The 24,739-nt window shown below is 42.6% G+C and overlaps 1 protein-coding gene across 6 annotated transcripts; it reads left to right on the plus strand.

Moving 5' to 3' along the window:
* Nucleotides 1-1,508: 1,508 nt before the first annotated feature.
* Nucleotides 1,509-24,739, plus strand: pacsin1b (protein kinase C and casein kinase substrate in neurons 1b). Of its 6 annotated transcripts, XM_076096905.1 has the most exons (14): nt 1,513-1,662; nt 5,034-5,080; nt 5,159-7,688; nt 8,321-8,447; nt 9,821-10,059; nt 14,319-14,447; nt 17,167-17,323; nt 17,437-17,672; nt 18,516-18,671; nt 19,077-19,252; nt 19,346-19,466; nt 20,119-20,243; nt 20,697-20,935; nt 21,984-24,739. In XM_076096905.1, exons 6-14 carry the CDS (start codon nt 14,388-14,390, stop codon nt 22,091-22,093), a joined length of 1,380 nt encoding a protein of 459 aa, XP_075953020.1. In that variant the 5' UTR covers nt 1,513-1,662; nt 5,034-5,080; nt 5,159-7,688; nt 8,321-8,447; nt 9,821-10,059; nt 14,319-14,387; the 3' UTR covers nt 22,094-24,739. The 6 variants fall into 6 exon arrangements, with proteins under 6 accessions (XP_075953021.1, XP_075953020.1, XP_075953017.1 ...); XM_076096902.1 differs by having other exon boundaries at nt 5,159-8,447; XM_076096904.1 differs by lacking the exon at nt 9,821-10,059 and having other exon boundaries at nt 5,159-8,447.

The raw sequence follows: 24,739 nt of genomic DNA on the forward strand, positions 1-24,739 counted from the left end.
TTATGATACAAGCATGACATTTGGTGGAGTTGTTCTCCAGAGGTATCTGGTCAAGCCTGCCTGATTGGCCATTCAAAAATCCAAGATGGCGGCTATTTTTCAAGATGGCCGCCAATTGGGCCTCCCGAAAATTTGTTTTCTTAATAAAACTTTGTATTTCCCCGATTTGAATGATCTTGGTGTCTATTTGTAGGTAATAAAGGTATCAGGGATTGGCAAATAGAAAGCATTAATGCCGACATCTCGATCGCATATTTTGCCTGAGTAACGGTCGATAACGCTCGTCATTGAAACTTGAATTCACACTATGACGGTTTAACTGTGTAATTACTCTGCGTTCTTCTTGTTTTTATTCATTTAGCTTAGTTTCCTTTTTTCATTATAATTTTTTTCTTAGTCTTATGTGTGTGCAAATAAATTAAAATGAAATATTTCTGGGTGAAGACAATATTACAGAAAGTTATCGCACTCGCATGGAGGGCTACCGCACATAGCCCTCGCAGAAACTTGTGTTTTTACACACAGATTGTGTACAGATTAATAACAAGTTTATTAGTGAGCTTTAGAGGTGCTGGTAGGCAGATTTTGTTACATTAGGACGGAGTAAGGTTTCTGTTTCTCATGTCTCCAGTTTAAACTAATGCGGGCAGTAGCTTCATACTTAGCATACACACATTTATACTAGTCTGAGTGGTATTGATCTTCTCATTATTCTCTTTGCCAGAGAAGGAATATGTGTATTACGTAAAAGTATATTCCCGTTTTCATACAAGAGTAACTGCAGCAACAGACGATAATAACTAAACCTTTTTGTTTCATTAATGTTTATTCATACCTTTCAGAGTCATATTTCAAATATATTTTCCTCTAAAATACTTCAGTACATGACAAAGATATACAACACTGTTTGATACCCCTCTCCCTTTTCTTCCCATTAAAGGTGCATTTCATGTATGCTGATTGACATGTTATTTGTATTAATAAATGTAAAAGTAAATTACATGAACTGACAACCAATTTGTTCTAAGTGATTAATATACTATAAATATAATTTTGTGATAATCAACTAATCATTTTTGCGCCACATTAAAACGATAGCGTTCACATTACATCCTCTTCATTTTAAACACTGTACAGCTCTTTTCATGAAAATAAAAGAAGATATTTCACATATTTTTTGCTGTACATTTCTATTTTACATTAATGATTATTGACTCTTGCAGTTTCCGTTTTTAGTTACGTACCCAAAAACTTTTATGTAAAAACCTACTTAATAAACCGGTTCCTGTGACTTAAACGTCTTTGCTTTTTTGAATCCTAGTTTTAATTAGTCTTATCTATTGTGTTTGTTGATTTCATTAGTTGATTTAATTCACTCTGTTTTTCTTACATCTTACTTTATTTTTTATCTGTATTTGTATTTATATCTTTATTTTTATTTTTAATTAATTTTATTGGCCAATATACTTTTCCACCTTACAAAACGTTTATGTTGAAAGGGCATCCCGGAAGTGCTACCTTGACTCACGGACCATCCCCCATCTGGCGGCTCCTACAGCGACAGATCTACCGGCGATACAACGGAGGCAGCTCCTGCTGATGAAGACAATGATTACATTTAAAAAAAACATTCAAAGAAGCTGGATTTAAAAAATCATTTAGGTACGTTGTGCTCGATTTTTTAATAACCACATATCCGCGATCAACAGCTAGCTTAGGTTTGTTGTGGGAAAAGTAGCTTAATTTACTGTTGATATCTATGAACCGTTACATATATTGGTGAGAACAGGCGTTTTTGTCCCACTAAATTAAAGTCCATAACACAGTGTATCGTTTTGAGAGGGAACGTCATTGTTACAGCATCTCTCTGTATCATAAAAACCTGCAGCTTTGAGCTGGAGAGCCGGTAACTTGAACCACTGCCAGACTGTAACGTACTCCTGCTTCACGACACTCGTTTCACATGAGGAGGAATCGTGCTCCGTGTGTGATCATGTACACTTTGACGTAAGCAGATGCATTTAACAACATTTAGTAGGAGCTGGTTTGCAGAGGAGGCAGTGAGACACCCAGCAGCAGCGGGCATGGAGGGATGTCTGAAGCATAAGAGAAAGAGAAGCTGTCACTAGGGAGAGAGCCAGTGTTTCCTCCAGACCAGCACGTTTCTTTGATTTATCAGTGGAGAGCAGCTGGTGTCGGATCAGATCAGGGCTGCTGTGAGGCGCTGACCTCCACGTGAGGCTGTCTGATGAGCTCTGTCCACGGTTCTGAACTGGTGTGCTGCATTGTGCGTACATGCCAGTACAGCAGGCTGCCTGTCTAATCTGTATAGCTGTTGAGTTGAATACCATCTGTAGCCAACGTTTGGTGGATGCCCTAAATATAAGTCAATTTATTTAAAAAAACACCTTTATTTGCCTGTAGTCTTTTCAACAGACTAATACTGTCATTTTCCACTTCCTGTATGCTGGAGATTGTCACTCTGCATAGAAAGTGAGTACTTTTTGCAGCAGATTATATTTCACCTATACTGTGTGCTGGACAAAAATACTGTCGGGCTGATAAAGTACATGTCATGTCATTCTCACTAGTGCTGAAATGACCAGTTGATTAATTACTAATTCATTGATGATAGTCTTAATTATTGCTAAGTCGTTATCAAGCAAAAATGCTCCTTCCTGCTTGTCAAACATGAGGATTTGATGCTTTCTCTGTTTTTCCAATCATTGTAAATTAAATTGTTATTCAGAAAATAATATGAAACTATTGGTTCTTCTCACTCAGCGTTTTTGCTGAGTATAGAAATCCTCTGTTTGTTATGAGGAAATGATCTCATCTCATTTCTGATCATCGACCTGCAACGCAAAGCTTCAGCAAACGCACATCTGCTTTAAGAGCCGGTCGTTTACAGGATGCAGGGAGCGAACACTGCGAATCATTTCTGGTTTTCCTATCAAGGAGAATAATTTGTACGCAGAGGCATCTTACCTTCATATTCAGTGTTTGAATTTGAATGGAAATATCATAGTTTAGGGTAATTTCGAGAGAGAGAGAGAGAGAGAGGGAGAGAGAGGATTTGTCTCCTCACACATACATGTTGAAGTGCTTGTATTTGAGAGCGAGCCTAATTGGATTAATTCTTGTGACAAATGAGGGTCACTCATTTGATTTGCGGCGCCCGGTTCAACTCCTTTCTGTTTAGCAATGACAGATGAGCCGTCATTGCTAATGTAATTAATTAGACTAAAACCTAAAGTCTTTCTTTTCTTTTTCTGTATAAATAACTATGGATTTTACGACGTTATTCCCAGTGGACGCTTCTGTTCGCTTCCAATTTCCATTTGCTCTTACGAGCTTATTAGCGCGTCACATCTGGTGCTCACGGGCCCCGGCTGACGGGAGCTCTTTTGAAACTTTGAAACTTAGAACGTGGCTTCAGACGAAATTTAAATTTGAACACGATAACTTATGTACTGTTCTCCTGAAAAGCATCTGAACGAGCAGATTGGAGCATCTTCTGCATCTAACATCAATGGATAAACACTGAAGTCAATCATTTACCCCGTGTACATGTTCAGAGACTGAACGGTGAGTGAGCAGGGCTCTGGACTCTGGGCCTGCACTGTGAGGTAATTGGAGCCTGAGATAGGATCCTCACAGGGGCTCATGGGAGAAAGGCCGGCTGCATTTCCTTAAAGGCTCCGGGGGTTTGCAAGGGCAGAGCTGCCATCACATACCAGGGTCATACGGCGTTATGCAACTGCTGAACTGTGGAGCTGCAGACCAACGTGAAATATCAAGAAGAAGAAGAAGTGCCTTGGCACAGAATAAATGCCAATTATTGTTTAGTGTTTTCTGTAAGATGGCAGCTCTGTGATGGAGAAAGAAAAGCCAGGATGAACCTGATATAATATTTAATTAATTTGACCCGCTGAGTGTCTACGAAACAAGGAGAACAGTGAATGAGTGAACGAAGGAGGGATTTTGGATGCAACTCAAGCAAATCATCAAACGTTCCCATTTGAGAATCCAAAACGAGGGAAATCTATTATATTTATGGAAAATGTGTTATGCATGAGATGTGTTGGAAAGCATCTTCCCAGACACTGATCATAAATTCCCTGTTGTGCCTCTGCTGTCTGACTCTGCTGCACTGTTCATGCTGAATCAGCAGAATCTAACCAGCAAGCTGCACAGTGCAGCTCAGCAGCAAACGGCTCCAGGGGCAACACAGTCCAGCCGTGCTGCTCTTTAATCCAGAGGTGCATCCTGGTCCCTTTGTGATGATGAATTCATGAACACTGTAGACAGTACAGGTTGAGGACAGTCCCAAGATGTACAGAGTTTGACTGCTGGTAAGAGTTTCACGGAGTGTGGGGGGGGGGAGTTGTTGTGAGTCTGCATGTGACGCGCATGCTTCCACTTTCTCGAGTACGTAATAGACTTTGTGTCTCCTCGGCTGTAACACCCATCTCACAGCTTAAGAGGAACAACAAGAGGCCTTTAGTGGTTGTTCAGGTTTGCTGCTCTGAGGCTCCAGCGTGTCAGATGTTTACTGTGAAGGGCTGTAGAGGGCCACTGTAGGTGTTGCCATGGCGATTGGGTTTGTCAAAGATGGCGTCTGTGTGTATGTGTGTGTGTGTGTGTGCATGTTTGAAGTACGACTGATAAAATCATTTTCATGATTGATTTATATGCAGCTTATAATATGTATAATGTTTATATTCCGTTTCCTATCATATATGATAAAGAACGGCAGCAAATAATCACATTTGATGAGCTTGAACCTGAGAATATCTGGCATGTGTGAACAATGACTCAAACGATGACTGATCATTTCCGCACAGATTATTTCAGTACGGTGTGTGTATCGGTGTGTTTGCTACTACAGTAGGTGTTGCTTGCTTACTCAACAAAATAACAGCAATTTACCTGGAAAAAGCTGTTTTCCCTTCGCTGACTGAACAGACGCCTACATACTGACTGCATCACTGATGGGGTTTCCTCTCACATCTTCCTCTCATTTCTAACAGCCAGAGGAGTTCTCATTCAGGACAACAACAACAGAGGCGTTGTGTGGGTGAGTGTGTGTGTGTGTGTGTTTCAGCAGCTGCACTGTCACTGAATGAGTCACTTCCATTTTCTTGCCATGTTTCAGCTTCAGTGTGAGCACACTTTGACTCCAGCAGCTGAACCTATAAGAGCTTCAATGGACACGGTCTCTCTGCACTGGGCAGTAGAAGAATAAAAAGGTTATTGATCACAAAGAAACTGGGAAGCACAGAGGTCCTCCTCACTCGCCCTGGAGTATTGATTGCATTCTTTTAACCCTGGAGTGTGAGAAATTGTCTCTACACAGAATATTAAACGTTGTTCAACTATACAAACACACACACACAAATATCACAGTCATGTTTTCTTTCTTTCTGTCTTTAATCCGCCAGAGATGGCCATGCAGGCCACAGTCTGTGTCTGCGTTTAATTACCTCACTCTGCAGTACATTGTCAATGTGAAATGATATCACTAGGTCTATGTTTCCAAGGCCAAGAGGGAACTTTTAGTCTCAGTTGTTATTAAGCCAATGGGATAATGTTCATTTAGATATCTGCAATGCCACGGAGGACTGTGTGGTGTGATCGAAAGCTCCAGAGCAGCCACTTTAAAGGCATTGATGTTTTCTTTGGATTTGCATTGAATTAATTGAATTCTCATACTTCCATTGAGTTTCATTGAAATCAATATTTGTGGAACGTCAGAGGATGTGACTGGTGTCGCGCATCAAACCTCACTGTTTATTACAGAGTACGGAGAATGTGATTTACTGACAGTTGGGACTGAATGCTCAGTCAGATTCTTAAACTTGTTTATTTTTTTTAAATGTGAATCTTTATTGATAAAAGGGACATTTTGCCTTGCTCAAGGGCACCACAGCACTCCGCATATTCCCCGGAATAGGTCGACATTTTGGAAAATACTGTAAGAGGAAGCATGAGATGAGAATACCATTCCATAAATATCTAGCTGGAGACGGTTAGCTTAGCATAACGGCTGAAAGCAGGATGAAACAGCAAGCATGGCTGTGTCCAAAGATAAACCAACAAAAACAGCAAATAGTCACTAATTTAATAAAAAATACAAATAATCCAAACAATTAAAAGATGTTTGAGCACTTTAGAGAGAAAGAGGAACAGGAGGACTTTGACTAATGACTTCAGGATGTTGGATGTTGTCAAATCACAGCAGGAGAACAGCCTCAATTACAAGAGTGTGTTTTTCTTTACAAGACCAGACCTGCGACCCCTTTCAGCTCTCCCTTTGCCCGCACCGGGGTCGTATATTACTGCCTGCAATAATGGGATGGAACACCGGGGTCAAACGGAATGAGCCCCGCAGGGAGGAACATGATTAGATGATACACAGATGGCACACAATGGTGGAGACGAGCGTCTGTCTCATAGTGGGCGGACAACTTGGTTCTGTTTGAGTCTGTCGTGACTTAAAGGATTTTCAGGTGTCCGTCCTGCAAGTCCCCCCCCAATGTTTTACCCGCTTTAGTGGGAGGCCGTCTATTATCAGAGGACGAAGTAACAAAAGAGCTTTGAGTGTTTGAAATGTGTTGACGCACGTGTTGTTCTCCCGGCATAATAGTTATTTCTATTCATGTATACATGTTTGCTCCTCAGCTGAGAGCGATTAGACTGTTCATCCTTCACATACAGCTGTATTGATTGAGTGGATGCAGCGCGGCTCACCTGATGTTGACTCATCCCTGTCTGTCCTCCACAGAGCAGGCTTTTATCTGCCCGTCTCCGCTCCCTGCACTTCCTGTATGCCTTCTTTATCTTTGCCACGAGTAACTTTCTGTCTCTTTCGTCCCTGTCTGTCTCAGAGTCTCCTTTCCCTGACGACTAATGAATGTGTGTGACAAGGCAGAGCCCTCAGGCCTCCACCCTCCCACACAGCTGGCTAATTATTGATGGTTTAATGTGTCTTCTCGGGGATATGTCAAGGTTCAGGGTGTGTGTGTGTGCGTGATGCAGACCGCAGGATGTGTCATGGTTGCAGTGGAGCAGTGACGCTCTCCGACTCGTAGAGTTGCAGGTGTCGGTTCTCCTGAAAGGCTGTCAGAAAGCACTTGGCGTCACGCCGTCGAGGACCGAGCGGCCGCAGAGAGGACGGACCAGGTTCAGTAAACTGCTCCCATCTGTAATGACACGTCTCAGTGTCTACTTCAAGAACTTAAAGTTGTATACGTGTAGTTTTTGTACCTGCATTTGTAGTTGGGTCGTTTTTTTCCCCTGTCATATAGCAGGTGGTGAATTCCGCCTCAAATGAGTGGATGAGGTTTTTTTTTGTGTGTGTTGTTTTAAACAGGTCATGGTCCAAAAGAGCCAAGAAAGTCATCACTATGTTAAGTACACACGGAGCTCGATCTTTGCCTTATCTTATCGACGGTATGGACTTTAAAAGAGTGATAAAGCGTTACACTCTTAACTGTTGTCACTCATAAAAAGGATCAGAATCAGTGCAGCAGAACCAGAGATATCGTCTTTTCTTTAGTCCATGCATTCCTCTTCCTCATCATAACCCGGCGCCTGCATTACCCACAATGCAACTAGACCGCTGACAGTTTGATGGGAGGTTTGAGCCTGTTCTGCTAGTAGCTGAAAATTGCACCGTTGTACAGGTATTTAAGTCTGCTTGTGTCCAGAACCGTCTGTATTATTGATGACACATGAATATTGCAGAGAAACTGGGATGAGTTTCAGATCTTCTGCCGTCTGGCTGTCGAAAACAAAATCGCCGTCCGCTGCCTGAAATCATTCTACGAGCACTTTAAGCGCATCCTCTTGTTGCACTTTTATCTTTGACTTTTTTCTTCACACACACACACACACACACACACACACACACACACACACACACACACACACACACACACACACACACACACACACTACAATCCTGGTTGGCTATTGAGTAACACCAGCAACCACCAGAGCAGCTGAGGGTTAAATGCCTTTTTGTGAGGCTTCCTCTGTGACACCGATAGCTGTGGAGGTTTCTCTTCACTTCATTCACATTTGATTCACCTGCAACACTCATGTTTGCAGCAGAGACGCCAGGATGTTTATCAGGGACTGTCAGCGGTGATATTAAACTACAGAACGTTTCAAATGAACTCTCACATTGATCTCTTGAGTTTGCAGTAAACAAAGTACATTTGCTGAACCATGTTCTTCTTCCTGAGCTTTTGGATTTGAAGCTCAGATTTTCCTCGCGCTAAACAGTGGACACTGTGGCCCGTGTGTCCTCCAGCTCACCTGTCCTCTTCACGACTCCACACCAAGCTGAACTCTCAACAGAGACACACAGCCGTCTGCTCTCTGTGATCCGCCGGGTCTCGTCTCATCGCGACAGTCCGGCCATCAGACAGCGACAACGTGTAAGTCTGGTTGGCAGGGTGACTGGTGACTCTGACGCTGGGCTGGTGAAATGTCCTGGTATGAGTCATAGAGGACCATTTTCTTTATGCTTGATTGTAACATTTGTGATGAACATATTTATGAATTTATTGAGTTTACCCCTTTTAGACTCTACAGCTGTATAGCTTAACTTTTGCTCCGACCTCGATGTCTAATTATTAACCATTTTATAGCTGCCATGTCAACAGCACACACCTGCTCTCTGGCCTTCGTGCACATTCAGAACAGCTTACGTATATCTACCTTGGGATCTCCTCCACCCTTCATATGCTCGGCTTGATATCGTCGTAATCTCCTGTTAGTTAGCCCCCGCCCTGCCTGTGTTGTACTGGAGCCTATACTGAAGGAATTTATGGTGTATTGGAATGAAGCCTCTTTTATTATCTAGACCAATGGACCACACATTTTAAACTTTCCCTCATTCCACCTTCTTCTCTGTTTGACTAAGTACGGACATTTTCTGAGAGGGAGGAATGGAAGAACAAAGTGATCATTTGAAATTCCATCGTTTTTAAGAGTGTATAAATCTAAAAAAATCCAGTTGCCCTTTATATGAAACTGTAGTAGCACAATGAGGCAACCCTGAGGGCTGTGTGATTAGGATGAGAACTTTATGTTGTACGCTCTCCGTGATCACTCATTCCAAATGTCAAATAGCAGATCACACAGACGTCCAGCAGTGTCATGACCTGCGATGAGATCATTATTTTATGCTCATTCCGTTGTCAGACAACAGAAACTGAAAAATATCTAATTCATAACATCTACATCATACGTTCAGCATGTATTTGAACACAGTTCAGGTCGCCACAGAGAGGAGGACGGCTTGAAGTTTAGCAGCTGAAACTGAAACGGGCTGCAGCATCAGCTGCACGACCAGAGACAAAATATTAAAGACTCATGGGTATCTTTGCAACCTGAAAAAGCTGGTGTGAATGCGTGTAATATGTATATGTAATATCAAAGTCTTCTCATCTTGTAGAAGCTACTTTAGGGAGGAACCCAAACAGTTTGTTCATTTCCTAGCATTTAAAAAACAATCAACGACCTAATGCGTGTTGCTTTTATAGAGGCGTTCAAATGCCTCCACCATGACCAGTTCCACCAGAGGCTGATCATTAAACACCTCACACGTCCACACCACAGCATCCACAGTGTTCATAGACAGCAGCCCACCTACTCCATCCCCCCGTTTCTCTCTCTCCCTCCTCTCTCCCTCCTCTCTCTCCTCTCTGGCCTGCTGCTCTGTCTGAGCCATTCAAGCAAAGCACCACAGGATTATCCCTCATTCATTGAAAAAGCACACACACACTCTTCTATTTTCCCTGCACAGTGCTGCGGGGATAGGAAGATCTCCGATCACAGATTAGTGCTCCTCTTCTCCTGCTCGGCACGCTGATGCTCCGACGCCCAGCCAGTCAGAGAGGACGGCGGCAGCGCAGGGGAGAAAAATAAGCAATCAGGAAGGGAGGAGAAGAGGAGGAGAGGAGGAGAGAGGCTGACTGCTGGAGGAGCCCACGTGTCTCTTTTCTCCTAGCTGGAGCCTTAGCCGCCGTTAATGGAGGACTGGGGGTAAGCTTTTGTTGCTGTGGCGGGGGGCTGTGCTCTCCCTCTCTCCGGCTGTGTTCAGGGTCTTTGTTTGGGGGTTTTGGGCTCTCTTGACGTGTTGACGCTATGCAGGCTGCGAGTTGTGGTGCTTGCGTGCACTTGCTTTCGAAGGATGGGGATCCCCTGTGATGCTCTTTTAGTCTTTAGTGCTTGAGGATGTGGATCTTTTTTGCTTGGACTGCAGGATGTATTGATGAAAGAAGGGAAGAAGAGTGAATCAATGTGGTGGTGACTAAACCTTGGAGGGTGCTGCCAATGTTTGGGTTTGTGTGTGCGTGTTGGGGGGGGGGGGGTATTGTTTGTCTAACCACAGTGAAACACTCACTAGATAGTGCACTCTGAATTAGAAATATAGTCAGGTTGATGTCATTATTTCTGTCGTTTTATTTCTACTTGTTGGCTTTGATAACAAAAAAATGTTGAAGAAGCTAGTCGGTGACTGTTTTGCTACACTGTGATCTGCCTTTCTGCGAGCCAAGCAAAGGGCTCGCCTGAACAAAAGCCCCCTCTCGGCACGTAGCTAATGGATTAACCAAGCATGATGAACACCCACTCATGCCATGCTCCCCGCTGCATCCGGCCGAGGCGCCTGTTTTGCCCCAAGCCGTTGGGTTCGACCGCTGTGCAAATTCCCCCTCAATTAACAGGATTTGGGATTTGGGAGTTTTCCTTCACTTCCCCTCTGTCATTTCATCTCTGCCCTTCGTTGTCGCTCCATGCGTCGGCTCACGGTTGACCCAAATACCCATGCAGCTCCCACCCCTCCCCCTGACCTCCCATCAAAGCACATCCCTGCCTTCCTCTTTCTATTGTTTCACCTGTCTCCTCTGCATCAAATCCCTCTTCATCGGCAGATTTGGCTTCGTGAGATTTCTTTTTTTGTCGATTACGAGACAATCTTCTCTCCGTCAATTTTTGATCAGCTGGTGGAGTATGGGCCGTTCAGAGAAGCATAAACATGCACAGCGTGGACAGTGCTGACCTGGAACAGTCGCTTGATGCTTCATAGACTTGTGTGATAAATCAAATGGTGTTGACTTTGAGCAAAAATGAGCTTTATCTTTTTGATAGGTCAACATTGTCATGTCTTCACGCTTAATGCTAGCAGCTTAGCATAACGACTGGAAACAGGGGGAACCAGCTAGCTGTAGCTGCTAGCCGTTCCCCCCTGTTTCCAGTCTTTGTGCTAAGCTAACTAGCTGCTGGCTGAAGATTCCTATTTACTGCCACCTGTGAGTGGTATTGATCTTCTCATCTAAGTCTCGGCAAGAAAGTCAATAAGCGTATTTACCAAAATGTCAAACTTTTCCTTTAACATGCAGCTGTAGTTATTCATCGTAGGCTAGATGACTCAGCATACATTTATCTTGTCAAATGCTTTCACCGTTTTATCTGTTCATTGATATTTTGTTGTCCAGCACAGCACTGCTCAGTGAAACAATTTTCCATCTGCAGCTGACATTTCACTGAGCTGATAGCAGGACAGTCAAATAGCAGCTCATTTGCATCTTATCTCGATCTGTGTTCCGTTTCTTTGTGTGTGTTGGTTTCCGTTTGTCGCTCTTCCTACCTAATATTTTGTGTAATCTTTTTTTCCATCTCAGTGTATCCCTTCAGTGATTTATGCTTGTGTAACTATCTAAAGTAACAGCAGGTCTGGACTTTTGTCCTCACATCATAGTGGGGTAGTGCAGTTGAAAGTGGGGATTGATTATAAAGGTCTGTGGAGCTCATGTGCAGGTGGGAAGCTCTGATATCCGTTCTGACAAAGGGTCACGCTAACCTTCACCACATCCGTTGTAGAGATCCAGGAAAACAATACGGGGCAAGTCGTCTGGTTTCTCCCCAAGTAGCTCCCTGTGCACACAGCTACAATAATCCAGACGGAGCCTTCATGTTCTTTTCTTTCAGTGAGACTCAAGAGACAAGTGTTTGAAATTATATCTGTAAAATTGAAGTTTATTTGGGAAGCTTTAGGAGGCTCATGCTGCTTGCTCAAAAATGTTTTGCCGGACTCGGTATTTCCCAAAACCCCAAAAAGTCAGGTCCTTTACTGTAAGCCCATCTTGAATGATGGTGTTGTAAAACAACACAAATAACCCTTTATTTTTTTATGTTATTTCGTCGAATGGACTTAAAAAGTGTTGCTCGGTCAAAGGATTAGGGCCAGGAATTGTAGATGACCAAAAAAATATCATGACCAGAACAGAGGTTCTCTGATTAGGTTTTATGAAGCTGTAACAAAACTCCTCGGCAGCGGCTAATGACCTCTTACCTAGAGCCCATCGTAACTTCAGCACGCCCTGTCAACGTGTGGCAGTTTAACAGTGTGGTCCCTTTTTAAACTGCAGTGTCGGCTGTGAGCTGAACCTGAACGAGTGGAGGTGAGCGTGGCACTGATGAGGCTGCAGCAGCACCAGGATACTGTTGTCAGTCCGCTGACAGGCTAGTCTGTTAGACGTCATTTGACATCGATCACTGCCTACTTATTCTTTGTTATTTACTGGTTTTCTTGTGATAATCAGTCCCTATGCAGATAGATAGATACATGGACAGATCAGAGGCAATGGTCCTCTGAACACAGACAAAAGCTTCTGTGTCTCCTCGTGGACGTTTTTGCATTTCTCTGTAGTCGTTTTGTGTCTCTTTGTTGTTGTGATCGTTGCTTCGCTTTGTGATTGTTTTGCGTCCCTGTGGTCGTTTTCGTCTCTCTGCAGTCATGTCTAGTTTCTCTTTGTTGTTGTGGTTGTTTTGCTTCTCATTTTGCATCCTCTCTAGACATGTCTCTTTGTGTTCATTTTGCGTCACTTTGTGGTCATTCAGCGTCTTTGTGGTGATTTTTCCTGTCTTTGTAGTTGTTCTGCTATCATTTTGCATCTCTGTGGTTGTTTTGTGTGTCTTTGTAGTTGTTTGATTGACTTTCCAACAAGGGGCCCTGTGCCTGTGCCTAGTAGGCCCGCTCAACAGTCGATCCATGGATGGATTGATAAGTGGATCGTTTAGAGTTCCTATCGTCCTTCTCTCATGTTGTCAAGTCAGAGCTATTAATTTTTCTGCAGCAGCATACGGTGTTCCAGCGTGGCCTTGTGATAATGTTCATGAGGGATGATTACTCTGCAATGAGGCGACAGTGTTCTTTCTGACAGAAGCTGGGTGAGTTGATGCCACTAGTTACCAGCCAGTCATTGCATCTATTAGCAAAGAGGTCTCTGGGGAGTAGGGGTGGTTTTGTACGTATCTGAGCCGTCCTGATATCAGTGTGTGGAAAGTATTGTGTAACATAAAATGCTCGGGAGGTGATTTTTTGATTTCCACTGCTGATAATCACTGATGTCATCACCTTTAGTTTGTACTTTGTACGAATGTGTGCTCGCTTATTCAGATGTGTTATCTGTGGCTCAGTGGTCGAGCAGGATCGTCCTTCAATCAGAGCATCGGCGGTTCGATCCCCGGCTCCGTGTTGACGTGTCCTTGGCCAAGACACTTAACCACAAGTTGCTCCCGTAGCTGTGGGAATGTTGGGCAGGTGGCACATATTATGAGGGGCATATATTTTAATCAACATTTTCAAAAATGTTTTAGTTGCAGCTGAAATAGTTTATGAAGCAGTCAATTTGTTGCTTGAAAGAAAGTGAATCCGTTAACATTTTTTGATAATCGATGAATCGTTTAAGTAATCGTGTTCTAATAAACACTCAGTTGTTCCAGCTTGTCAACTATGAGAATCTTCTGCTGTCCTAGGTTTTGTATAATTGTTGTAAACTGAATACTTTTGGGTTTTGGCCTGTTGGACAGAAAATAATTTGAAGAAGTCATCTTGGGCTTTCGGGAATTGTGACATTTTGTGTAATTTCTCACAATCTTTAGACATTTCATAGACTAACAATCGAATCAATCAGCAGATAATGAAAATAGCTTTATACTATATTTCATCAATTGTTTTTCAAAACATGGATAATACGGGCAGTGAATATGCTATTTATCTCTCAGCCATAGAGTCACATTATCTATTGTTCTTTCTTTTTTTTTCAAACTGTAATATGTTTTGTTCTGTTTTTAATTTAATTCTGCGTGTTTGATAATCTCTTGCGGTGCCCTGGTCGTGGTTTGCTGCCAGTGTATGCAGCAACATTCTTTGCAGCTAATAACCACATTTATAATCTCAGCGTTTACTTCTCACAGTCTCTGTGCTCACACTCCTTTGTGCTCGTCTTCTCTTCCAGTGCATGAGGAGCGTTACTCTGCTGCAGACCGCCACAGCCTGAAGCCACCCTGCCAAATCTGGAGAGACCATGTCTGGAGCCTACGACGAGTCCGCCAGCCAGGAGGAGACCACGGACAGTTTCTGGGAGGTGAGACGGCAGGGAACAGTCTTTGGGAACTGAATACCGCTCGGTGGTGATGAACGCTCACTGAACCTGCTTCGCCGGGGGGGGGGGGGGATCTGAGGCCTTAAATATCAACTGCATGTAGGCACAGATTCACACATAAACACTAAATTCTAAGAATAATTCATCAGTACTGTCGGTTGCATTGGCTTTTAATCTATCAGCATGATGACAAACGGCTAAATATTAGTGCCATTATCTCTAATGGAGTTGACTGAGCCAGCGGAATCTTCTATTTTGCAACGATTAGAATGAGTGCAACAATTATCAAACAAATGATCTACTGCTTTGGTTCAGCCTCTTATGTGGTTGCTCTATTCTCACCTATGGATGACACTGAGGTGACACTAATGTCTCTTTTATGAGCTGCAATAGTTGTCACCTCTTATTAGAGATGATACAGTTTGCAGTATTTATCACCTGCCTTCATGCTGTAAAAAGGCTGAAGTTGCCAAATTAAACATTTTAGTTGTAGCTGAACCTCATTTCCTGTATCGCAACCTCTTTGTCTTTGAAGTTTCTCTTCCTTTTGTTCCCCACTTTCTCATTTTTTCAATTAGGTTGTCCCACATTTGTGGGTGCTAGCTACTGAGCCTTTGCTAATGAGCTTGTGTGTGGAGCAAGGTTGGGTTTTTCATTGTTTGTATCACATTTTAAATGAGGCCTGAGCCTTTGAGTTTGAAGTTGTTGTCCTGGCCTCTACATATATGTGGGTCTGGAGCTTGTTAGGACTGTTGTTGCAATGACAGCTACAACGTACAGGTTTTCCAGTGTGCTCCATCACTTCCATACTGACTCGTCCAACGTCTGTCTACCGTTTAAAGATAGGAATAAGTGTTGCAAATTGAAGCCATCTGCTGTCTGATGACAACTTAAAAGATGGTATGATAGTAGGGCTGCAAGTAACAATGACTTTTATTAAGGATGAAATATATAGTCTGCAAATAGGGAAAACTGTTCTCTAAATCCTCTGATTACATATTAATGAGCCCAAAATATCCAGATTACTGTCAAATGAATCAAAGACAATCCGCAAATCATCACAACTTAGAAGCTGACTAATGTTTGTCACGTTTGTTTGTATAATGACTTCAGTGATCATTTGTCAGAACAGTTTATTTCGCTGATTGAATCATTGTTTTAGCTCTAGATGACAGTATGTTGCACTGGGTTTCTCCCCAGAGATTACCTCAACAACAACCTTTCCTGAGCTCAAACAGTCCCAAGTGATTTCAGCGACAAGTTCCATTCATTCAAATCATTACACACATGAGGCCGGTTCAACGGTGTTCAAACCAGGAAACAAAGTGTGACACATCTAAAGCTACAGATACCATTGACTGTCACGTTGCTGCGTGTTTATTTATGACGGATGGGCTCAGTGAGTATATTGGAGACGTACGCATCGTCACTTCACACGTTCAGGGTTTTATAATCCATGTCCTCTGAGGCTCGGCGGTGCGTTTCATCCTCTCTGCGTCTCTCCGACCAGCGATCAGCTGGAGCAGCAAAAGGTGCCTGTTCCCAGCACACAGTCGCTCCACAGTGGAGCTGCTGCAGTGCTGCCCGCCGATCGCTGACTCGGCTGAAGCAGAGGACTGGTGTGGAATGCAATCCCTCCCCGCCTGCTTTCATTCAGTCCACGTGTGAGATTTGTGGAGTGTCATTTTCAGAGTGAGGTATAGGTAAACACCTATTACACATTCAGCAGAGATGCAGTCCTTTTTTTCCTCTCTCTCACAAATGTGTGACATGAATGCAGTGATGTGGGATTTTATCCTCTCTCTGTTTTTCTGTCTCTGGTTGAAGCAAACAGACAACTCTGGGAGGTTGCTGCTCCTGCATCTACAGAGAGTTCTAGATGAATCATATGACATAAACGCACCCCCTGCGTTCAGTGCATAGATCCATTCTTACCAGCAGTCTCTCCCCTGCTGTTTCCGCCTGCCTTCTTAAAGCATCACCTGCAGGCTGAGTGCCTTTTAAAGGAGGCACCTCACACACAGTGATTCCTGTAACAGCGAAACAGTGAGCAACACAAATCATGCCGTCTTCCTGCCACAACAGTCAATAACGAGGAATTTCCATTTTTGTTGTTGTAATTAGCGGATCATTTCTACCAACTAGAAACAATCTGAAAATTCTCTCTTTAGAGTCATCTCTTCATTTTTTTAAGCAGCAGAATGATTTAAAAAATGAGCATCAATGTCAAAGTCCTCAACTAATCTCCACAAATCAGAACCTAACAGATCATCTTTCTTTACCTCAAGGACATTTAGAGAACATGTTCTCCTCCCACCAGGAGGTGAAGACATCATATAAAGGGTTATTACGTTGTGCTGTGTACCGTTGTACAAGACGATAAGTTTTCATATCCATCTATTCGATAAGAAGCTACAGCCAGCAGCTGGTTCGCTTAGTTTAGCGCAAAGACTGGAAGTCTGGGGAAACAGCTAGACTTGCCCTTTTAAAAAACCCACCTACCAGCACCTCTTTGTGGATTTTGTTACCGTTGATCAGAACCAGGCTAGTCTTCATGCTAAGCTAAGCTAATCACCTCCAGGCTGCAGCTTCGCACCGATCCTCTCACACTGTCAGCAAGAAAGCAACTTATGTCCCATAAAGTCGACCTATTCCTTTAATACCATTGATTTGACTGACAGTAACTGTGTTTCCATGTAAGGTTGGGAACTACAAACGTACAGTGAAGCGGATCGACGACGGTCACCGGCTCTGCAATGACCTGATGAACTGCATCCAGGAGCGTGCCAAAATTGAGAAAGCCTACTCACAGCAACTGACGGAGTGGTCCAAGAGGTGGAGACAGCTGGTAGACAAAGGTGACCGCTGTCTCACACTCATGTGGTGCAAATTCACATAATGTTCTACAAAAACATAATCTGTATTTTTTTGGGATACGATGCTTGACTTGACCCTTCCCTTCCTCTACCAGGGCCTCAGTACGGCTCTGTAGAGCGAGCTTGGATGGGGGGGATGACGGAGGCGGAGAAGGTGAGCGAGCTTCACCAGGAGGTGAAAAACAACCTGATCAACGAGGACTTTGAGAAGGTGAAGAACTGGCAGAAAGACTTGTACCACAAACAGATGATGGGAGGATTCAAGGAAACCAAAGAGGCAGACGAGGGCTTCAAGAAGGCCCAGAAACCCTGGGCCAAAAAGCTAAAAGAGGTGAGGCAGTTTTATTATTGACGCATCCAGTCATGTGCAATTAAGTGGACACGTTTTCAGACTGTCCAAAGATATTGAACTCTTTTTAAAAAGGGTCAAAAGTTTGTTTTAGCTGCAGAGGTTTCATGGAGACTGCCATAAATATTAAATGGGATTTAGTTTGGGGAACTGACAGCTTTGAACAATGTGTTAATTAGTTTCTGAGATGTGTTGTTGTTGAGTTTTTCAGATATCATTTTTCAGCGACATGAGCACAAATACAACTATTCTCACCTCATTTTGAACTCCAGTGGCAGCAGATATTTCACAAATGAAAGTAAAACTGTCTACATGACTTGTTGCCAAAAAGAGTGAATATTATTTTTTTATCATTCAGGGGAACAGATTATTTATGTCGCTTTTAATATCAGCATCAGCTGAAACCAATATTTTCAAGTCATTTTTCTACAACTGAGAACATTTACAACTACTTTTTGTTGCAGTCGCTTATCATGTGACAGTTGTATAAAGAATTAACCACTGATTGTTTCAGAATACGAGCTTCTTTTTAGATTTTAAACAATCAACAACTATATAGATCATTGGTCAATCATTAAAAATACATTCCTTATTTTTTGCTTTCAAATTGTGAAGATTTGCTGCTTTTCTTTATCTTATGTGATGGTTAACTGAATAACTTTAGGATTATCACTCTGCATTTTTCACAAGAAAATAATGGTGATATTAATCAGTTATGAAAATAATCATTAGTTGCAGCCCTACTTCTTTTATGGCGAGTTTATGTGTATATTTCTCATATGATCAAACAAGATTGAATGTGTTTATGTACTCTTGTTCCTCTAGCTCGAGGCTGCCAAGAAGTCCTACCACATGGCCTGCAAAGAGGAGAAGCTGGCGTCCACCAGAGAGGCCAACGGTAAGGGAGAGGCCTCGGTGACCGCTGACCAGCAGAAGAAACTCCACGAGAAATTGGACAAATGCAAGCAGGACTCACAGAAGGTGAGAGCATCGACTGCTGCAGCTCGTTGGGAAAAAGTTACTCAAGCTCAAAGCAAATCAACTCGCAGGCTATTTTAAGATATAGAGCTGTTTCCACCGGGCCAAGTGTCATAAAGGCCTCTTAGCTACATTATTAATGTGTGACTGAATACCACTCCTCCCCCTCTACATGTATGCGTCTCCCTCGTTAATCCAACGTTAGCTGTTCTGGGCTGAAGTGGACTCCGGTCTCCTTCGACTGACCTTCACGCTCTTGAACCACGATTCTTCGTTGTGCTTAAAAACACATTTATTTACCTTTCAAGGTTAATACGACTCACATTTGTCCGCAGTGAGATATCGAACAACATGATTAATTTCAGGCTGTTAATTGTGTCTTGTATGTGTGTGTTTGTTCCCACCAAGGCCAAGGAGAAGTATGAGAAGGCTCTGGATGAGCTGAGTAAGTGCACTCCACAGTACATGGAGAACATGGAGCAGGTGTTCGAGCAGTGCCAGCAGTTTGAAGAGAAGAGGCTGAGCTTCCTCAGGGAGGTGCTGCTGGACGTCAAACGCCACCTCAACCTCACGGAAGACCAAAGGTCTGAGTCGCTCATATAACAGTTAATACGACGAGGCGACGGTTGTCAGATAATCATTCACTCGTACGCTAACCCCTCGCTGTCTTTTCACAGCTATGCTACAGTGTACGGAGAACTGGAACGCACCATCACGTCGTCCAGCCCGCAGGAAGACCTGAAGTGGTTCAGCAACACCAACGGCCCCGGCATGCATATGAACTGGCCCCAGTTTGAGGTACAGACACAGGCTTAAGTTGTAAGACGTTAAAACATCGCTGGAGACCTGCAGTATATATGCTGGCCAATCATCAAAAGGAATAGCTTGACATTTGTTTGATTGATACGTTTCTCATGTCTGTGTGCTAACAATGAGGCTACAGACAGCAGCCTGTTAGCTTAGCATAGCATAAAGACTGAGAACAGGGGGAAACAGCTAGCCTGACTCAATGGGAACAAAATCCATAAACTCTAACTATTTAACATGTTATATCTTGTTTGTTGAATCAAAGTGTATGTGTAGTGCTGGACTAATTCTTGGCCAAGTTCCTCAAGTCTCCAGGAAGATACTTTTTCTCATCTCAGCAAGTAGGCATACTTTACAAAATGTTGAGCTATTCCTTTAATATTACATTTTCTATCTATCCTAGTTTAACAGCAATAAAAACAAAGATAACAAATAAAATGATGATATGTTTTTCTTTAGATGATACTAAAAGGAGAGCCGACCATTTTGCAAAGTGGTAGTAAAAGTTGGTTATGGAATATTTATGCAGTGTCCAGCATGGATTAGCATCATATTGATTGGTATTGCTCAAAATAAGTGTTAATTAAATATTTCACACTGAGTGATGTGCCTGGAATTGATTAGTAGTTCCTATGTTTTGCAGGAGTACAACCCAGACCTTACCCATAACATCTCGAAGAAAGAAAAGTCAAAGAAAGGCGGCGATGGAGTCATGCTGACTAACATCACAACAGCAGTCGACCAGGCTCAAGCTGTAGACCGGGGAAGGTAAACACCCACATATGTCACATTTTCACACTTATTTAGCAGATTCTCATCTTCTAAATGTATGTTGTAAATCATCAGTTTACCTTTGCATACTATATCTGGTATAATCAGTGCCTTCCTTCACCGTATGGTGTCTCATTTATATTTAATATTCGTTTGTATTCATGTCATTTTTTTATGTAATTTAGTTTCATTTTCAAGTGTTTTATGAATGAGTAACTATTGTCATCTTTTAATCACAACTACGCAAATACAACTAAAGTACTGTAGTCCTATTGATATTAATAGTAATAGTAGTTATTGCAGCAGTAGTAGTATGAGCAGAAATGGTTCACAAGTCAATAAGATAGAGCAAAAAACAACAACACACTAAAACATACACAGCCGCGGCATGAGGACGTCATGATATTTAACTGGTGGGACTGAACACTAATGTTCTGCTGAAATGTGCAGTGTCAGCAGCTACGAGAAGAACCAGGCGTACACGGCCTCCACAGAGTGGTCGGACGAGGACCAGACTGCCCCGGACGAGGACCAGACGGCCCCGGACGAGGACCAGACGGCCCCGGACTCGGGCAACGACACCAACGGAGGGACCAACCCCTTCGACGAGGAAGTGGGGAAAGGTGTGAGAGTGAGAGCGCTGTACGACTACGAAGGCCAAGAGCAGGACGAGCTCAGCTTCAGAGCAGGTGAGTGTGACACCTGTTGACCAAACAATGAATCCCCGACAGCGCAGGAACGACTCAATAGTGACGATTTCACAAACGAATGGAAGTTTGTCAAGTACAGTTCCTGCTGCTGTCACCGTTAGTGCTCGATGTCAAAGGAATACTCTTTGTACGTTTTGTATTGCATTAGTTCACCAAAGCAAATTCCTATCAATGGCAATAAAGCATTGATTCGTTAAATCAACAATTAAAATGGATTACAGGAGTAATCAAGTTGCATTGCAAAAAAAAACGACCTTTGTGTCGCCCATGACCGATGTAAGAAACTGTAGTTTGTGTAATAAACATAATAAACATTAGCGACAAACAGAAGCTGTGTGTTTAGTGTTATGAGTTATCATCACAGTTGGATGATACCACTATACATATTTTATGAGGTGAAAGAAATACTTAAAAATCAGTAAGCAGGGCCGCTTTACGGCAATTATTTTGTGACCTTTAGACAGAGCCTGGCTAGCTGTTTCCCCCTGTTTCCAGTCTTTATGCTAAGCTAAGCTAACCCGCCGCTGGCTGTAACCTTACATTTAACAGAGTGTTTGACACTGGTATCGGTCTTCTTATCTAATGCTTGACAATAAAAATAAAAAAAACTGTATTTCTCAAAATGTCTAACTATTCCTTCAAATCAATTAACCAAAAGCACAACATTCACGTCTGGTACATTTCTGTACGCAGGCACAGGGAGAACATGCAAACTCCAAACTGAGAGAACCCAATGTTGAATTAGATTAACTATTGTAAAAGGTTGTATCCATACTGACCACCAGTGTTTACAAAATTACTCGTGAATTATGCTGAAAAAGGGGGTTTTGATATCTTGATACTTTGGTTTTGCCATTAAACTGGTCATTTACTGTCACCACGGTAAACGGCAGCTATCCTACACACTAGTTATTTTTGGTGGAGTGGTCCTTTAATCTTCTCGTTTACAGCTGTAGGACCCATGTAACATTGACTCTGTATTATATTAATCAGAAGTGGACATTTCTGTCTCCTTTTATGGATGAAGGGGACGAGATGATGAAGCTGGAGGACGAGGACGAGCAGGGCTGGTGTAAAGGTCGTCTAGACAACGGGCAGCTGGGTCTTTACCCGGCCAATTACGTGGAGCCGATGTAGCCGATGTAGCCGTTCCAGCGGAGGGCAGAAGACCCCGGACTGAACCGTCCAGTCATAACTGCACATTTGCCAGAGACTTGAAAGCAAAGCTTCCTCTTCCCGTCGGGCACGGTGACCTGTCTTCATCTCAGCATCACAGAGAAAACTTTACTGAAACAAGTTCAGGATCACATAGTCATCATCCACACACTGCAACTGAAGCAAAAAAAAGAAATATTTCAGTCTCTTTTGTGTGTGGCTGCGTTTGATTTCAGATGCGACGCTAACATGCCATACAGTATGTTCTCTCATCATCCTATTGATATGGTATCGTCGGTTGTGCCTGGATAGCAACAATGAGCTATGCATTGTGCATTTCATGTATATATTTTAATCTTTTTTTTTTTTTTTTTTTTTACAGTCTGGATGCTTGTACAGTTTTGGTTTTTTCCTCATTGAATATCTGTGAAATATTTACATGTTTAGCATGAAAGGAATAGTTTTTGGAAATGTGCTTATTCGCTTTCCTCCTGAGAGTGAGATGAGAAGATCGATATCACTCTCACGTTTGTACAGTAAACATGAAGCTACAGCCAGGAGCCGGTTAGCTTAGCATAGCATAAAGACTGGAAATAATGGGAAACAGCTAGACTCTTTTTGAAGGGAACAAAATCGGCCTGCCAGCACATCTAAAGCTCACTTATTATATCTCCTTTGTTAATCCAGAGAGGAGGACTCTCTCAGTGTCGGACTTTTGAAATGCCTTGTTTAATCCCTACAAAATTTAAGTGAATGGACTATATATATATATATATATATACACACTTCAGTTTTGGTAATCATTGTCCCTGGCCAAGAAAGAGTTACAGCACAACCCCCCGCCCCCATTAAACTTTTTTTTTCTACCAATTAAACGAACAAGATACGAGATGTTAATTGGTGAGCTTCAGAGACAGAGCCAGGTTAGCTCCTTTCCCCCTGCTTTGTGTCTTATGCTACGCTAAGCTATCCAGCTGCTGGCTCTGGCTTCATACGTGTGTGCATAAACAGTGCAGAGTGGCATCATTCTTTTCCTCCAATACTAATAAGCATATGTCAAACTATTCCTTTGATGCATTTAGTTGTTTTCCTGCCGCACTCCATAGCATGTCACTGAATTACCATTTTGAACCAGATTTTAAAAAAAGGCCGCTCACCATCAGTAAAATAAACACAGTGTCACTAAGCAGAGCTCCTCTTTGAAATGGAAATATGTACTCTACCAAACCGAGCAGGAACTGTATACATTAACCTCCGCTGTCCCACCCGTCACTGACAAGGTGCCGGTTATAACTACAGCATTTCATGTGGTGTCTTTACGTGCAGACTGTTAATAACACAGGAGCCATAAAAAAAAAAAAAACAAAGCCTGGAAACTAGCTTCATTTCACAACCAAGGTTTTATTTATTCTTTTTTTTTTAAGTTCTGCAGTTACATGTTTACTATGAGTGAATGTCAGTGACTCGGCATTATCAGCTTCCAGCTCTTATCTCTGTGATTGTGTGCATGCTGATGCTCCCACACACTGTTTGCCGCTCTGATCTGAACCGATCCGGTGCATGGCCTCAATTACTTTCCTCCAAATTACTAACAGTTTCTTGATCGAATTAAAACTCTTATCGGGATGATGATGATGATGATGCCATTTGATTTTTTTTTTTTATGTGTAACATAATCAATCCTGATTGGTCTATTTCGCTGTGCACCAGAACCACAAGCTGCGTTACATATGCACATCTTTATAGTTTAATCAGAAAATGAAACTTCCTACAAACAAAAAAGGTGAGGAGCGCACGTGGCAGCACGGTACTCGTCGATTGGTTTGTTGCACCTGGTAACCACAGGTGTTGGTGAAAAGTACACCTTCGTCGATGAGGAAGTCTGGTGTCGTCTTACTGATGCAGACCGAGAGTGGCTGCAACGAGCGCTGCACAAAAAAGCAGGGAAGAGGATCCGTCTGTGAAATATTGATGAGACGACGGGCTTTTCTGCTGCACGAGAGAGAAGTGCATTTTGAAAAGATCCAGGAGGGAAAGGTCTCTTGTTCTGCGTTTGTGCTTCTTGTATGCTCTTTTGAAAACTGTTGCTCCTTGTAAGCAGGGGTCGAAATAAATGTTGCCTTATACCGAAATCTACCACCCTGCTACTCCAAAGACTGTCAACCATCGTGTTTAACAAAGTGAACCAGAGCTCCCTTCCACAGAATCCAACTCCTGCAGCTCAGCTTACACCGACACGACACGCAGTTCCTCTTTGTCTTGACTGGAGATATGAATTTAAAGACTTCAGCGTCTTTTATTTGAAACAGAACGGTTAACAAGTGTACTGTAAAAAGTGTGAAAGAGCTACAACTGCGGCATCCACTGTGAAACCCCGGTGATACACTGACGGATGGTAAAATCATATTTTTCAAAAATTACTCAAATGCTTCTTTCTTTTCTGTCGGGAAACATTGATCTGCAGTGTTGATAACTTTTTTAGAGGGATTTCTCTTACTTTAGTATATAGTGCTGTAATTTATAAACTGTAGTGCCTGTTCATCTGCATACGCAAAAATAAAAGATGTCATCAGAAACCTGAGGCACATATGAGACTCTGAGATCAAAAATAAAAAAAAGTAGCCTTGA

Source organism: Anarhichas minor, unplaced genomic scaffold (assembly GCF_050575085.1).
Source record: "Anarhichas minor isolate MPS153535 unplaced genomic scaffold, ASM5057508v1 ptg000023l, whole genome shotgun sequence".
Taxonomy (NCBI): Eukaryota; Metazoa; Chordata; class Actinopteri; order Perciformes; family Anarhichadidae; genus Anarhichas; species Anarhichas minor.

Bases quoted from the DNA above. Each gene is read 5' to 3' on its own strand.
- pacsin1b (XM_076096906.1), top strand. From the start codon at position 14,388: ATGTCTGGAGCCTACGACGAGTCCGCCAGCCAGGAGGAGACCACGGAC. The intron at 19,253-19,345 runs GTCTGAGTCGCT...GTCTTTTCACAG, and splicing joins AACCTCACGGAAGACCAAAG to CTATGCTACAGTGTACGGAG. The intron at 19,467-20,118 runs GTACAGACACAG...TATGTTTTGCAG, and splicing joins TGAACTGGCCCCAGTTTGAG to GAGTACAACCCAGACCTTAC.